Here is a 17,744-nt window from a genome sequence, read left to right on the forward strand (position 1 = left end):
CAGTCCCGTTTCTCACAAAGTGCAATTCGGGTCAAGTAACCTTCCAGTTTATTGTGTGTGGCAACAGATACACCCATTTGTGTGTTCCCCAGATGTCTATCTGTTATGTGGGTCCTGAGAATCCGTGGACTGTTATACCACCTTCCGTCGGGCGCTTAGTACCTGCATTTGTTTGCAGTGATGACAGGACCACGTTATCCTACTCTCTGGTATGTGACTTCATCGAGGATTGTCCAGATAAGAGTGACGAGTCGTTCTGCAAACATCCAGTGTGCATCAACGCCTTTTCCTGTTTCAACGGTCAGTGCATCTCCAGTGACAAGGTGTGTGATCACGTGCCCCAGTGTCGTGACGGCTCGGATGAATGGAAGTGCGGCACTTCCACACCCGTGACAGTTCAGCATCACTTTGTTCCATCCCCAGCTCTTGTCAATTTCGACGGTGTCCTGCGGTTCACCTCAGTGCCGATGGAAGCCAACGAGTCCTGTCCGGACAGCCACTATCGTTGTCCTGGCGAATTCAACGACTGTCTGCCTATCTACACACGGTGCAATGGGTGGCTTGATTGTCTTAACGGCCTGGACGAAGATCAATGTGATGAGTTCACGTGTCCAGGATTCTTCAGGTGCAGGTCTTCTTCCACCTGCGTGCATTTCGATCACTTATGTGACGGCTGGTCTCACTGCCCCATGCATGACGACGAACTGTCGTGTGACGGACCTTGTCCTGAGGGCTGTCTGTGTCAGGGTCACACGTTTGTCTGCCGTCAGCGTTTCACTGCGCTACACTTTCCTCATCTTCGCTTCCTGAACGCCAACGGTTCGGGTATGAGTCTGTCGGATGTGACGAACAATAACTATCTGATTCATCTGAGTCTTGCCCACTGTTCCTTGACATCCTTATCCGAAACAAGCTTGCTGAATCTGAAGGTTTTGAACCTCAATGGCAACTATTTACAAACAGTCAACATGGTGACCTTTGTTGGTTTTAAAAATCTGAAAGTACTATCACTATCCATGAATCCTCTCCAGACACTCTACACTGATTTTTCTAATGATGTAATGCAGAGAGAACTGAATGTGATAGATGCGTCGTTTACCAAGCTGACAACATTTGACTTCGAAGCTTTGTCTGCCTTTCCACAAGTGCACAGACTGAATTTGACTTCGACTTCGATCCACACATTAAAGGGTAGTGCGTTTCAGTTTACGCCACAATTGAGGGATGTGTACCTGGGCGGTAGCCCTGTGAAAACTTTTCCATTGAACATATTCAAGGGTCTTCTTCATCTGGCTGAGATAATCACACAAAACTCTAAACTTTGCAGTAAAGTGGTGCTACCCGATTATTTTGACGATTCATTTTGCTCTGCCCCAGCGTGGGAAGATGACAGTGACGACATGTCATCAAATGGCCGTGGTGAACGCACTGCCATGTTACTGTCATCACGGACACACCGTGGGTATTTGTGGCTGATCGCCTGCCTGGCTCTGACAGGGAATGCGTTGTGTTTCTACAAGAGTTTCAGGAGGAGGAAGCATGTCACAAATGGTTTCACTACATTTATCATCAACCTCAACATGGCCGACTTTCTGACGGGTATCTACATTGTCATAGTCGGTGCGGCACGTGAATTATACCGTGACACGTATCTCGCTGCTGAAGGCGGATGGAAAAGCAGTGCAATGTGTAAAGCAGCAGGTTTTCTGTCATTGTTGTCCAGCGAGGTGTCGGCTCTGGTCATCTGTTTCGTCACAGCGAACCGTTTTGTTGTCCTCTGCTTTCCACGCAGCGCCTTCCGATTTGAGAGGGCCTCAGCAGTTGTGGCTTGTCTGTTGATTTGGTTGGTTGGTTGGCTTATCGCCTTGATACCAGTACTTCCAGTGTTGCAGTGGGATTTCTATGGCCAGACTGACATCTGTACTCCACTGGCAGTTTCAAACCAAGACTATGAAGGAAGAGCATATTCTTTTGGTGTATTGATTATCTTTAACTTTGTTCTGGCTTTGATTGTCTCTGCTCAGCAGGCCTGTATCTGTTGCACGGTGAGAAACAAGTTATCAAACATCACCCCAACGCTGGAAGCACTCGACACGACCGTGCCTCGGTGGTCACACGATGTGGTCCTGGCTCGGAGAGTGGTCGGCATTGGCCTCACAGAGAGCGTGTGCTGGTGTCTGGTTGCGGTGTGGGGGGTGCTAGGATGGTCCGGCTTTCCCGTGGCTGAAAAGGCGAACGAGGCTCTGGCGGTGTTTGTGTACCCCCTCAACTCTGCCCTGAACCCCTTCTTGTATCTGGTGATGACGACCAGGACGGACAAAAAGAAAGGAGGGAGTTGTGGAAAGGGCGGCACGTCACGGCGTTTGGAATCCCGTAAAGGCAAGATCGTGTAGGAGGCTGGACAACTGCGAAACATCTCTCTGATTTCCAGAATTACACTTTGTTGTTGTTGCACTGTATGTCAGTGTGTGTGTTCGTGTGTGTGTGTGTGTGTGTGTGTGTGTGACGTCTGGCAATGGAGGCTGAAAGCTTCAACCAGACAATTGCTCTCTGTTTATGTCTCACACTCTTTCTCCAATTACAGTTCGAACTTTTCCCCCCCATCAGTTGAAATTTTATTGCTGAAACAATGTAGGATGATAACGCATATACAACTCAACACGCAGAAGGCCGCGTTTTGTGATTTTTGTGGCGTTTTTATTTTCATTTTTTATTATTATTTTTTTTAGTAACAAGGAACTTTGTACTATTAAAAAAAAAATCGTGGGGGTGGGGTGACATTCTGCATAGGCCCACATTTAGACAGCCTTCGTGCAAGAAAATGATCCAGAGAGAGAGAGAAGATCGGTGATAGCACAGATGAAGTGAATAAGTAGACAAGCTCGTCATTCCTCACGCAGCCCTTGAGATCCAAGGCAAACATCATATTCTGCATATATATGTATGAATAGCCTTGTACAGCCTTCGTGTAAAGAAAACGGAGGCAGAAAAACATGGAGATTAAAAAAGACGAATGATGAGTAGTTTATCATACAGCCTACGCTTCGTGATGACGGACAGGCGGAAAAAGTTTGCAAGATGGAATAAAAGAGTGTGATTCCTCATACACTGTATATAAGGGTACGTGGAAACGTCAATGTTTGTAATATTAGGACTGCGTAGCCATCCAATACACCATGTGTAAAACTCGTGCGTAAGACGTAATTTTGTATGACGTGGGCTATTTTCGTGCAGTTTCTTAAGATGTAAGACCAACGAATGACTCAAAATGCTCTGTGGAGCAGCAAATAAAAAAAAAACACTACAATGTCCTGTCAAGTCGGTGGGCTTGTAGGTAGGCCGGCGCTGAAAGAGTTTGACGATTTCTCGAGATAGACTGACTGACTATTTGCGAAATATACAAATATCAAAGTCCATGAGCCTGTAAATGTGCCAACGATGCAACCATTCTGGACATTTTTAAAGTGGGATTTTATCGAACAAAATGTTACACAAAATGATCAGTACAATGAAAGTGTCAAGATGCGAATCTGGTGCAAAAAAATACGCTACATTTTTCATCAACAAAGTTCGCTTTGAAACAAGCCCTACACTTTTTCCGACATACATAATCCGAAGATAAGTTACCAGGTAGGTGTGTATAAAAAAAAAAAAAATAAAAAAAGGTCAATACACACGCGCGCACACAGTTTTGAAATTTACGTTGGTATTGGCAAGCACTGAAAGTTGCTTCTACAATACACATAAAACACAGCCGTGGGTTAACCGTTTAAATACTGCAGTCTTCTGATTCTATGGCACAGTTTTCAACTTTACATACTTCCCAGTATGTTTATGTAGCAGTGTGCGCGCGCCCCGTATACATACTTCCCAGTGTGTTTATGTAGCAGTGTGCGCGCGCCCCGTATACATACTTCCCAGTATGTTTATGTAGCAGTGTGCGCGCGCCCCGTATACATACTTCCCAGTATGTTTATGTAGCAGTGTGCGCGCGCCCCGTACACACAGAAAAAGCGACAGAGATTAAATAAATAAATAAATTTGTCCATACAAAACAGGATTGCACCGAAACAAGTCACATCGACACCCCCTTCTGTTTTTGAACTTCCCACATGTCTACCTCCGTGCCAGCATCAGACCTTCGGCTGCGCAAAGTGGGTGGAAGTCGGCTGCCGTTCTCGAACAGGCCTGTCACTAATCTGAAGCCACAACCGACGCTGCGCCAGAAACACCACCAAGAGCACACAACTTGACTCGATAGTCTCCCCGAGACTGAAGGAAGCACACTACCTACGTCTTTTGTGAAGGACTATGACTCTCAAACTAGGAGGCAAAATTGCACTGGCTCTTAGTGCTGCAACCTTGGGGGGCTAGATGGCCTTTGGGAACCATCCCAACGCTGACTGTCCTAAAACCCTCTTCGCCGAGAGAGTGGGGATGTAACTTGGGTAAGACAACTCTCCACATTTATCAAACTCTAACCCAGATGGTAGGGACAGCAGTTGCCTCCTCTGCTGTTCTGATGGTCAATAGTCGAACACGACTATCACGTATACTCCCTACACCTCCGTCCCGTTATTCCCAGCAGGTTCCAGCCTCTCGGACAGCACGCTCAACAGCTGCTGGAACTTGCTCACGCGCTGGGCCCGTGCGGCCCCAGTCCCCTGTGACCCCCACATCAACCGCAGGTGGAACTCTGTCCGGAACAGCTCTTCCAGTTCCAGGCTGCCCTCCTGCTGCTTCTCCTCTCCTGCTGCCTCCTTGCTCGGCACCTCGGAGCCGTTCTCGCCGACATCCTGCAGGCTCTTGATGTCTGGGTCTCCCTCCAGAGTCTTAGGATTGTCGGCCTCCTGCTTTTCCGAAATGTTCTTCTCGTTCTCCTTGAGGTCCTGCACGCTCAGCTCTTCAGAGCAGTTCTGTCGGTCACCGTGGAGTTCTTTGATCTTCCGCGTTTCTGGGGCAGGGTTCTTTTTGAACGCGTTGAGCCTGTTGTTCTCCTCTGATCCGTCGTGGTTCCCGTTGAACCTCTTGATCTTCTCCCGCACGTTGGAGATGTTTTGATTGTTCCGTAGCTCTTGCATGTTCTCCCCGCGGGGCCGCTCATCTGCCTTCCTTTTCTCCTCCACCACTTGAGTGCCTCCCAAAACGTTCTTGACGTTCTCCTGCTCTCCTGAAACGTTCTCCTGCTCTCCTGAAACGTTCTTGATGTTCTCCTGCTCTCCTGAAACGTTCTTGACGTTCTCCTCCTCTCCTGAAACGTTCTTGACGTTCTCCTGCTCTTCAGAAACGATCTTGACGTTCTCCTGCTCTTCAGAAACGATCTTGACGTTCTCCTGCTCCTCGACCCGTTTTCGCTCCGCGTGATTCATGTGACAGGTATTCTGCACCTCCGCGAGGACGTCCCTTGCCGACGAGGCGAGGGCCGAGGTCTGCCACCAGGCGGCGGCGCAGCGAGCGTTGTGGAGGTGGTTGAGCACCACGTCCAGGCTCTGCTGAAGGTCCGAGGGCTGCCAGGAGTGCAGCAGCTGGTGGAAGTGAGAGGAGTGGTCCGGAGCGTCGTGCAGGCCCTCCTGCAGCATGCGCACGACGGGGGTGAGGTAGGGGAGGGTGAGGGGGCGGCCGCGGGGAGGAGGGGTGGTGGGGGAGGAGGAGGAGGGGCTGCCGTGGTGGCGAAGGGTCCGGAAGAGAGGCTTGAGGCTGGTGTCGAAGAGGAAGGCGGAGGGCGTGTGGTGCTGGCGCAGGATCAGCCAGGTGTCCTTCAGCCGCTGCACCTGAGGTGAGGAGGGGCGTGGGGTGGGGTGGGGGGAGCGTGAAGAGCACAAGGCACAGTATGGTTAGTCTTTGAGAAATGACACAGGTATGGAGAACTGACAGACCAAAACAAAGTGTGTGTGTGTGTGTGTGTGTGTGTGTGTGTGCTTGTGTGTGTATGAAGAGGTGGTACATGCATGATCGCATGTGTGATGATCCGATTATTTCATCCATGCTCATTTAACACACACACACACACACACACGGTAACATTAAGTTAATAGTTGATTTAACTTTCAGTCACATCAGTTATAAAAAATTTTTTTAAAAGAGAGACGTCTCAAAAAACCCACAAAAAAACCAACACACACGCGTGCACACGAGCGCGCAAAAAATCGAGGCGTGTGTGTGTGGTATGTCAGTATATGTGTATGGACATCAGTGTGTGTTTCTCATTTTTACACCCTACCTCACAAGCCTGATCCCATTTCTCACATTCACCCTTTCAGGCAACCCCAAACTGCATCATGAAAACTTTCAACCTGCAAAGCCTCACCTGCGGTGACGTCACAGCCTCCATGACGGAAGCGAAAGCGAAAAGGTTGCCCATGCTGACGTGGAGTTCCCCCGCCGCCTGAATCCACTGGCTCAACATCCGGGCTCTCTCCATCACGGTCGTACACGTCAGCAATGACGTCATTACCCACAGGCGCTGGCATTCCGACCTGCGAATCCATTAGAATACTGATTGACCAACTACACTGCCCCATTACGTATAATTATAGTTCTTGATTAGGTCTTGTAGACAACTGGAACTTAAACTGGATGTGTAAATGTCGACAGGTAGTTATTTCTAATAATGTGCAGAAAGGTTCCACAATATAATAAATTGTGGTCGATTACAGCAGGGCGTTTTTTCTGACCATTTTTTTTAAGCAACGGTATCTCTGTTTACGCTGATGGCAAAGAGTGTTGCCTGAATGTATATGTTTTAATTGTTCGACGAGTATAGAGTTTAATCAATGGGATCGGAAACAACAAAGCTTTCAGTTAAACTGCACCATTCTGTCAATCTTTTATAACAATACTGTGAAAAAAAATGAGATCATTGCCTTCAGTTATAAACTGCACATTAATCTGTTCCACTGGCTTTCAGAAACACAATGGTGCATATGATCATCTTCCAGTAACATACTGATCGTCCCTCAACAACACTTTGACCTCTAACTCACCTTTCAATAACATCTTCCCGTAGCTGCTGTCCTTGTGGCAGAGTGCACAACTCTATCCCTGAGGTGACCCCCAAGCCAAAGTCGTCCTCTCCCGTGACCTTCCACACCTCAAGGTCAGCCTTGGTCATGTGACGGGCCAGGTCACGGGGGGTGAAGGACAGCAGCAGGGACTTGGTCTGCAGGAGAACCCCGGAGTCCAGGAGCCTGTTGTCGGCTGACGGGAAGATGTTGGACCGGAAACTGTCCACCTGGATTCCAGAGGCCGGTGCAGCCTCGGGCAGCGTGAATGGTCTGTTCCGGAAGCCGTTCTCCTCGTGATATACGTTGCCAGGGAATTGTGAACTGCTGTTTTCCAAACGCGTCCTGTCTCCCGCAGGATCCAAGTTGACACTGTGTGAAAACACATGCTGTTCAGATGGTCTGTACGCTTTGGGCTTATGGGGCAAGGTCTGGTAACCTCTGTGGAGGTTTCCCGACCGGCCGTTCACCTTCTTGGTTCTGTCGTCTCGGAAAGACTGGCTTTTGGACACAACGGGGAACGGGGGAAGGGAAGAGGCAGGGTCATGTTGCTGATGAGGACCCACTGCCCAGCTGGGGGGCTCTGACAGCTGGTGGACGTCAGTGTAATCCCGGCCGTCATCCTCTTCGTACAAGTGCCGGTTGCGGATCTGCACTTTGGGCCGGTGCTTGTACTTGAAGGAAGGCACACGGCTTGGCTTAGGGGGAGGCGGCCGAGAGAGACTGCTCTCCGATCTAGTGGAAGAGAGAGAGGGTGGACGTGAGGAGGAGGAGGGGGGCAATCGAGACGGACCGTTGTCTGGTTTGACGGGTGTGGAAGGTGCGGAATGGGAGGGGAGAGGGGGCCTTGAGGGATCGCTGACAGAAGCGGAGGGTGGTGGTGGAGTGGAGTGACAGCAGGGGGCGGAGGGTGAGTGAGGGATGCCGTTTTCCCAGAGTCCTTCAGGTGTCGATGGCACCGACTTGGGAAAGGGCGGGGTGTGGGAGGTACTGTCCGCCTGGGGCAGGGACGTGAAAGAGGTGGACTGGGAGGTCGGGAAACGAACCACCTTGCTCTCTGACCGTGACAGCGGCTTCTGCACAGGATCGGGGCCGGAGGGCGGGAGCTGTGACAGATCGCTTTCTGATCCCGTGGGGGTGAGATCGTCAGAGAGGGACTGGGGCCGCGCGTTGACGTTGACATCGTTGTTCAGCGCAGGTTCACTGCCCGCTCTGTGGCGGCTGTCCAAGGGCAGGGAGGTCCTGGCGTGCTGGGGTCGCGGTGAAGAAGAACGCCCTGCAGGCCCTCCTGGTGGGATGACGTTGATGACGGGCAGACTGCCGAACCGTTCCAAGGAAGGGGAGCTGCGACTGCCACTCATCTTCCCCCTCTCGTCCAGGGACAGCACGGGCTGGCTCCCCGCCCACCGGGCCCCCCGGCGGTACAGGCCCGGTCTGGGGGTGGGGACTGTGCGCTGCCGCGGGGGTGGAGGACGAGGAGGGGGGGCTAGAGGTGTAGTGCCCGCCGCTGTCCCCCCCGCCACTCCCCACAGACCCGTACTTGGAGTCGTAGTAGCTGAGCGGCAGCACCCTGGCCACTGGGTTCCTGAGCACGGCGCCCGAGGCGAGGGTGACGGGTTTGTGGCGGGTCAGGTAGAAGTGGACCAGCTCCTGCACGCTGCAGAACGCCTCGTCCTCGAACTGGAAGGTGAGGGAGGGCAGGCTGCCGGGTGGGCAGGCCCCTACCACGGCGTTGACGATGAAGTGCAGCACCTGCCCCTGCCAGCCACACGTCAGCACGAAGTCCCCGGGCTTGGAGATGGAGTCGCGGACCACGAAGTCCCCCGAGGACCCCGACACCAGGGCCTCCGCACGCTGCCGCGAGATGGTGCCGTGGTACCAGACGTGGGCCTTCAGCTCCGAGGGGTCCGAGTTCAGCTCTCTCTGCAGGTCCTGCTCCAGCCTCTCTGAAGGGGCGAACATGGCTGACAGGTCTGTGGACGATGGTGTTGGGGAGGTTGGCGACATCCTGCAAGTAGCCGTCTTGTGGGTCACTTTCAGAATCTGGTCATGTCAAATCACATCGGATCAAATCATGTTCTTTGTGACTTCAAAAGCTTAACCAGTCGGGTCAGTGTGATAGGCAGACATTGTACGCCACCAATGCCATCCCATGGAAGTTTTATCTTTCACAATCCGGTCACTGAACTTCCTGAACAAACGTAATGATTAAAATATACGAACTTCTATAGCTGGATTATAAAGTTATTATTAATGGAAGGTACTGTCGAAATCGATCAGACTGAAACATGCAGATGTGTTCAAGAATTCTTAACATGAAGTCGTTTCTGACCTCAATTTCATTCTGCTCACACAAAGGTTATCTTGAGTGAAGGCATGCATAAGTACTTCAAGCACAGCCTTTTAGCATTTTCTTCTTACTTTGTTTTAAAGTCCCAATTTTCTTCTCTTCCAAATGTAGCTGAATTTTTGTTTGAAATAATTCAACGTTATGTCTGTATGTCTAATTGCGCGACACACACACACACACACACACACGCAAAACTATATATGCGCGCATATGTCAACTCACACACAAACACATGCGCGCACACACATGTAAGCCTATCCATACGCACATGTACAGCCGCACATCCCTCTCCACACACACACACACACACACACACACACTCACGGGCAGAAAGGTGGTTGTGGAGACCCCATTCCATAGCTGGGCGTGCCAGGAGCTTTCCCTGCAGATCATACACAACAACACAGTCAATACATGATGCCGTTCTCAGTCCCGTTCATGTGTGCCAATTCTGCAAATTGTCCTGTGTGAAAGGTCTTCATCAAGTTATCCGTCAGTGACAGAGTCGGGCACCGTATGTTTTTTTTTCTTTCTCCAATCACTGACACTCACCCTCTCCATTAATTTTTAGATTTTGTACTCTATCTTTTCCACATTCTGTGATCTCTGTCTGTCTGTCTGTCTGTCTCCTTTCTTAGTCCCCCTTTTTTTTCTTTTTTTTCTCAAGGCCTGACTAAGCGCGTTGGGTTACGCTGCTGGTCAGGCATCTGCTTGGCAGATGTGGTGTAGCGTATATGGATTTGTCCGAACGCAGTGACGCCTCCTTGAGCTACTGAAACTGAAACGGAGTCCCCTCCCCCTTGCCCCCCCCCACCCCCTCCACCTCAACCGTCCCCTTTTTCATTCGAATATACAGAAATGTCGATTTATAATTAATAATAACAATCACCATTGTGATAGAAATGATAATAATCCAAATGATAATAATAATATCATTTATTTTCAGTCTAATATCATCATCTTAGATGAACAGACTATAAATAAATAAACGAACGAACGGGCACCGTACTGTGTCAGTGGTAGCCTGCATGCAGGCGTGCGTGTGTCTGTGCTGGACGTTTGATGGCAATTCACATTAACAATAGATATACACACGCAATGCGCTCAATTCAATCGAGTTATGCAAAATATCAATGAAGATGTCTGTATCATACGCTGCGGCATACATGGAGATGAACTGAAACGGAGCTCAGAATTTAATATTTAACACACACACACACACACACACACACATTCCATTACCTCTTTCATATTTCTCTCGGAGTATCCGCAGACTGGACACAATCTTAGCTCTGTGCGCTCCATTCTTCAGCCCCAGGTCGCGAATCTCCCCTTCTGTCGCATACAGCAGATCCTGAAACAATACCTCATGCGTCATTTGCGTCAGGCGTCAGTGCTGCAGCCTTGGGGGCTAGTTGGCCTTATGAGGACGATTCCAACGCCCACTGTCCTAAAGCCCTCTCTTGGCCGAAAGATTGGGGATCAGTGTAACTTGGGCAAGATGATCTTCACTCAACTGACGCCCTGACGAGACAGACACGAACTGGTTGGACCAGATGGCCAGCACGCACTAGTGGAGTGATAGAGGAGTGATGGCCTAGTGGAGTGATGGCCTAGAGGAGTGATGACCTGATGGCCTAGTGGAGTGATGGCCTAGTGGAGTGATGGCCTGATGGCCTAGTGGAGTGATGGCCTAGTGGAGTGATGGCCTGATGGCCTAGAGGAGTGATGGCCTAGTGGAGTGATGGCCTAGTGGAGTGATGGCCTGATGGCCTAGTGGAGTGATGGCCTAGAGGAGTGATGGCCTAGTGGAGTGATGGCCTAGTGGAGTGATGGCCTGATGGCCTAGTGGAGTGATGGCCTAGAGGAGTGATGGCCTGAAAGCCTAGTGGAGTGATGGCCTAGTGGAGTGATGGGCTAGTGGAGTGATGGCCTAGAGGAGTGATGGCCTGATAGCCTAGTGGAGTGATGGCCTAGTGGAGTCATGGCCTGATGGCCTAGTGGAGTGATGGCCTGATGGCCTAGTGGAGTGATGGCCTGATGGCCTAGTGGAGTGATGGCCTGATAGCCTAGTGGAGTGATGGCCTAGTGGAGTCATGGGCTAGTGGAGTGATGGCCTGATGGCCTAGTGGAGTGATGGCCCAGTGGAGTGATGGCCTAGAGTAGTGATGGCCTGATAGCCTGGTGGAGTGATGGCCTAGTGGAGTGATGGCCTAGTGGAGTGATGGCCTGATGGCCTAGTGGAGTGATGGCCCAGTGGAGTGATGGCCTAGAGGTAACGCGTCCGCCTAAGAAGCGAGAAAATCTGAGCGCGTTGGTTCGAATCACGGCTTAGCCACCCCCGGATATTTTCTCCCCCTCCACTAGACCGTGAGTGGTGGTCTGGACGCTAGTCATTCGGATGAGACGATAAACCGAGGTCCCGCATGCAGCATGCACTTTGTGCACGTAAAAAAACCCACGGCAACAAATTTTCTTCTTTTCTTCTTCATTCGTGGGCTGCAACTCCCACGTTCACTCGCATGTACAAGAGTGGGCTTTTACGTGCATGACCGTTTTTACCCCGCCATATAGGCAGCCATACTCCGTTTTCGGGGGTGTGCATGCTAGGTATGTTCTTCAGTGTTTCCATAACCCACCGAACGCTGACATGGATTACAGGATCTTTAACGTGCGTTTTTCATCTTCTGCTTGCGTATACACACGAAGGGGGTTCAGGCACCAGCAGGTCTGCACATATGTTGACCTGGGAGATCGTAAAAATCTCCACCCTTTACCCACCAGGCGCCGTTACCAAGATTCGAACCCGGGAAGGTGGGGGGATCAAATTCTGGCCCAGGTAGTCGGGACAGCAGTTGCCTTCTCTGCTGTTCGGATGGTCACAGTTGCTCACGACTGACCATCGTACAATGCGCTTATCTCTGATGACGCTAACTGGTGACAAACGAAAGAATGAACTTGATTTATATTATAAAAGGGCGCGTAACATTTTCACACTTTGTATGCTCACAGTGTCACCCCCCTTCCACCTCTCTCTCTCTCTCACACATACACAGAGACTGCAAATGATTTATAAAGTTTTTTGAAATATTTTTACTGCTTTTTCGCGTTACGCAATGACGATTCGTAGGCTGATGTCAGAGGCCATATTTCGTGTGACTGACGTCAGATGGTGGTAACCCACCAACTATGATACGTTACAGTTCTATGCTGGCCTATATTTGACTTGACAAGGTACAGCATTTTTGAAACCTAAACTGACTTGACACAACTTAGCATTTTTGAAACCTAAATTGACTTGACAAACACAGCATTTTTGAAACCTAAATTGACTTGACAAACACAGCATTTTTGAAACCTGCATTGACTTGACCCAACATAGCATTTTTGAAACCTAAATCAGTTGACTTGACACAATATAGCATTTTTGAAACCTAAATTGACTTGACACAACATAGCATTTTTGAAACCTGCACTGACTCGACACAGTATAGTATTTTGGAACACGCGACTGAGCATGATTTTGTCAAGCACGGACTGAGTCTCCAACCTCTTTCCGACACATGTCAAATATACGAGTCATAACGTGTAGGCTCAAGTATACATGGCTTTTTTTCTTTTCTTTTTTTCCCTTTCTCTTTATTACGTCACGCAAACGTAGCCTGCAGACAGGCTTTTTTTCCTTTTATCCTGTGACATAAAAGTGTGAAGTCAAAGGCCTGCGAACACGACCTGGGCGGAACTGTCCCCTGTGGGCTTCAAACGTGACCTCACAAGTGTATGCAACCAGGCGGGCGGCTCAGTCCTCCAAGCTCGGTCTTGCTCTTGTTGAGGGTTCAAGTCGCCAACTGACAAGGAAGTCAGTGTGTCACTGTGTGTGTGTGCGTGCGCGCGCGCGTGTGTGAAGGAGTGTGTGTCGGTGTCTGCATCAGGAGAAAACGTGATGTGACGATAACTGAAGAGCACCAATTACTAATAAAATGTGATAAGATTTTTTTTTCTCTTTCTAAACGACAGGCTACGCTGTGCTTTGCGCACAGCAAGTCAAGTTACTCGGCTTGGATTTTACCCATGTTGTGCGCGCGCTCACACACACATGATAGTCACACACACACACACACACACACACACACACCTCCACACCGCCGTAAGCAGAGAAGAGAGACTCATAAGTCAACAGATCCAGGGCCTGCAGCCAAGTACCGATGGCGATGTGACGTCCCGGCATGCCTCTCTTCTTCCGGTACCCTCTCTCCAACACCAATCTGCCGGAAAAAAAGAAAGAAAGAAAAAAAAGTTGCGTTCATTAGCATCGCCAGACTTACACTTCTTGCAATATAACTTGACCTTTGCATTTCACACACACACACACACACACACACACACACTGAGGCCGGGGTACACACACACACACACCGGCACACGTATTCTCCGGCGCATGCACACACACACACGCACACACAAAATCACGCACGCACGCCGGCACTGTACACTGACAGAAACTAAAAGAAGGAATCCTCGATGTCTTCTGTTGCTCTCTGACTCACTAGGACTATATACACGCTATCTGAAGTATATATATATCTGGCTCTCTGGCACGCTGGGATCAGTTACACTTGTCACGTTTATCCCATCGCACCTCACCCCCCCACCTCCCAACCCGCCTTCCGCTCACATCACTGCACCTGCCTCTTTTCTTCACCTCTCTACACCACTGAACTGAATCAAATGTGTGTGAAGGTGGGATGAGGGCGGGGGGTGGGGGTTGTGTGTGTTTGTGCGTGTATGGCTGTGTGTGTTTGTGTGTGTGTGTGTGTGTGTGTGCTAAATCAAATGAGCGCACGTGTGGTGTGTGTATAGTGTGTGTGTGTGTGTGTGTGTCTCCAGTGTGTGTGTGTGCGCGCGCTTATGTGTGTGTGCGTGTATGGTTGCATGTGTGTTTTTGTATGCGTGCGTGTTTTTGTATGCTGTAGGCTATGTGTCTGTGTGAATGAAATCAAATATGTGCGCTTGTGGTGTTTGTATACACATGGTTAATGTGTGTGTATCACTAAAAGTTTCCGGATTCTAATCTATAAACGGATCCAATGAGGAAGCATGAAGGAGGAGGCAGGAGCAGACGGGGGGAGGGGGGGGGGGTAAACAACAGCTGCGGAATAACTCACAAAAATATTAATACATAACTGAATACCGTGGGTCCCTAACTCAAAATAACGTGCATGCTACTAATCCTACATTTCACCTCCCAGCTTTTAAACCCGAGCTGCACCGAGAGATAGAATACAATTATTATGTCTTCAGTTTTACAATGGATGATTTGTTTAGAGTTAGGCTGATAAATAACAAAATACATTCGCGGTACACTAATCATTCATAAAACAATAACAGTTTGCGTTTTGGTGAGGAAATTAATCGGTAGTTTATTCAACATCACCCCCCTCTCCCTCTCTCTCACGCTCTGTGTGTGTGTGTGTGTGTGTGTGTGTGTGTGTGTGCCTATTTCTCTTTATCTCTGTTTCTCTGCCTCGTTCTCTGTCTCTATGAATCTTTCTCTCTCTCCCTCCCGCCCAGCCCTCTCTCTCTCTCCATGTTTCTCTCTCTCATTCGTTCTCAGTCCATGTATCTGTCTCCCCTCTCCCTCCCCCCCCCTCTCTCTCTCTCTCTCTCTCTGACGGTCTCTCTCTTCTTCTTCTTCTTCCCTCTGCTGCCGTGCTGTTCACTCACTGAGCGCCGTCAAGAGTCACGGATCACGCCAGACGCCCACCACAGCGGCACACAATATGAAGTCAACACCGTCCATTCACGCAACACCTGCTTCGCAGTGAAACGGCTCCATGAGCTATATCGACCGTGCCTTCATAATCACGATTAATACTGCGAGACAGACTGACAGACAGACAGACCGAAAGAGAAAGCAAGCGCAGTTCACTCTCGCTGTCAAAAACGCAAAGGGAAAATACTTGTATATTGTCCAGGTTCTGAGGAAGGCATGCGAGTCGTCCAAATAAATGGTGCATGTCTTCTAGTTGGAAGTGGTGTTTTTTGTTCTTTATACACACACACACGCGCGCGCGCACGCACGCACACACATACTCTTTCTCTTTGTTTCTTTATATTATTATATTCATATACATTTTTTGTCATTGCATTTTGATTATGTACCTGTGCATTTGAGTGTATTTTAATGTCATGTACGTACTTCTATAACCTTTTGATATCATGTGAGGTGGTTGTTTGTTTGTTTTTGAATTTTTCTTTGCCCTGAGAGATGGATGTTAAAAAAAAAAGTAAAAAAAAAGCATGTGCATGTTTATTCCACTTCCCTCATTTAAAAAAAAGTTCGCTCGTTTGTTCGTTCGTTCTCTCTCTCTCTCATGAAGAAGAATATGCCGTTTTTCATCATTTTTGTTTTGGTACGGTTGTTTTTTTTCTTCTTCTCGCATGAATCTGAGTATCGCTTTTCACAAAGAATTATCATTACACTGACTCGACCCACCCCCATCCCACCTCTATTGACACAGGCACAGGCCTAATCAATAAACCATTCTGATTTTCGACTCTCTTTGTTTCCGGGTGCGTTTCGTGCCGCCGTGCCGTGCCGTGTGTGTGTGTGTGTGTGTGTGTGTGTGTGTGTACGTGTGTGTGTATGACTGTGCCTCTGTGTATGTGTCTGTGTGTGTGTGTGTGTGCGCGCGCGCACGCGCGAGCGTGAGTGAGAGAGAGAGAGAAGAGAGAGAGAGTGTGTGTGTGTATGCCAGTGTGTATGTGTCGCCGTGTATGTCTTAATGCGTGCGTGCGTGCGTGTGAGCGCGCGCGCGCGTGTGTGTGTGCGTGCGTGTGTGTGCGCGCGCGTGTGTATGTATGTGTGTGTGTGTGTGTGTGTGCGTGCGCGCGCGCGCGTCTGTGCTTAAGTGTGTGCTCGAACCATTCTCAGTCTGAGTTCAAAATATTCTTAAAAAGAAAGAGACAGAAGAAAGCCATCCAAAAGACTGAAAGATAAGGAATAAAAAAAAAAAAGGGGGGGGGGGGGCGCTATGAGGGGCAGGGGGGAGGGGGGGGAGGTTTGGGAAGGACTTCGTGACCAAACATTCGCGATACAGCTGAATCTACAAGAGGCAGACAGGTGCAAATCCACTGCCCCTCAAATCGCCAGTTAGACTGTCGGCGTCTTTGTCCCATCAAAATGTCGGCGTCTTTGTCCCATCAAAATGTCGGGATCTTTGTCCAATCCAATCAAACTGTCGGTGTCTTTGTCCAAGTAAAACGTCGGTGTCTTTGTCCAGTTACTGACGAAAACATGACTGGCCTCCTGTACCGTCGCCTCTGTCTACGTTGTGTTGACACATCTGTTTCACTGACAAGAAAGCTGGCACTGCGACTGTCACATAGGTCCAGTTCCGCTGAACATGCTTATTTAATAGATATACGCTGTCTGTAAGCAAAATCGATTAATAAATAAATAAGCAAGCCGAATTATCACGATGGTCAAACGATTATGTATTTGATGTAATAGTGACCGCTACAAACAGAACATTAACTAAAAGACATCGACTGAATCATGGAGGTGTTGTGGTAAACAAATATTTTCTGACAATCTTATTTTGAAATCCCCTAATGGAATGAGCAGTGGCAAAGCAAATGATCATTTTTTTCACGACATAAACAATCATACAGACCCACGGCTAAATTCAATACAGTTAACATAATTTCATAAAGTGGCTAAATGACTGACTCCAAAATGTGCAGACCTGCTAGTGCCTGAACCCCCTTCGTGTGTATATGCAAGCAGAAGATCAAATACGCACGTTAAAGATCCTGTAATCCATGTCAGCGTTCGGTGGGTTATGGAAACACTGAAGAACATACCTAGCATGCACACCCCCGAAAACGGAGTATGGCCATATAGGCGGGGTAAAAACGGTCATACACGTAAAAGCCCACTCGTGTGCATACGAGTGAACGCAGAAGAAGAAGAAGACTGACTCCAAGATAAAGGAAAAAAAAAATCCATGACAGTGGCTAGCCTACACAAAGACTTGCGCACACACACACACACACACACACACACACAGACGCACGCATGCACGCGCGCGCGCACACACACACACACACAGACACAGAGAATTCCAGTTTCCACCATACACTCATACACATACACACGCACGTCATTCAAACTGTCCCAGATTAAAAAAAATAAAAAAAAATAAAAAAAAAAACATAAAACAAAAAACCCCGAAAAGCATACCTTTAAAAACAGACCCACTTTCCAAACACATACTTACAGTTTCAACTTACACTGCAACTCAATCTTCCACACAGCCGAAACAGCCACAAGGCACGCAAAGTCAAATCCGTCAGTAAGGTTTCCAACTCCCAACAACTTGCGAAGCGCA

General features: G+C 48.9%; 1 protein-coding gene across 1 annotated transcript in view; it reads right to left on the reverse strand.

Annotated features, from left to right (window-relative positions):
* Positions 1-2,675: 2,675 nt before the first annotated feature.
* LOC143289759 (breast cancer anti-estrogen resistance protein 3 homolog) overlaps positions 2,676-17,744 on the reverse strand; it is a 62,478-nt gene continuing 47,409 nt past the window's right edge. The window contains 7 exon segments of the mRNA XM_076598860.1: positions 2,676-5,771; positions 6,308-6,476; positions 6,984-8,446; positions 8,448-9,009; positions 9,676-9,733; positions 10,594-10,705; positions 13,487-13,616. Of these exon segments, the coding sequence (XP_076454975.1) occupies positions 4,560-5,771; positions 6,308-6,476; positions 6,984-8,446; positions 8,448-9,009; positions 9,676-9,733; positions 10,594-10,705; positions 13,487-13,616 (3,706 nt within the window). The 3' untranslated portion in view covers positions 2,676-4,559.

The sequence above is a fragment of the Babylonia areolata genome, chromosome 14, assembly GCF_041734735.1.
Source record: "Babylonia areolata isolate BAREFJ2019XMU chromosome 14, ASM4173473v1, whole genome shotgun sequence".
NCBI classification, from domain to species: domain Eukaryota; kingdom Metazoa; phylum Mollusca; class Gastropoda; order Neogastropoda; family Buccinidae; genus Babylonia; species Babylonia areolata.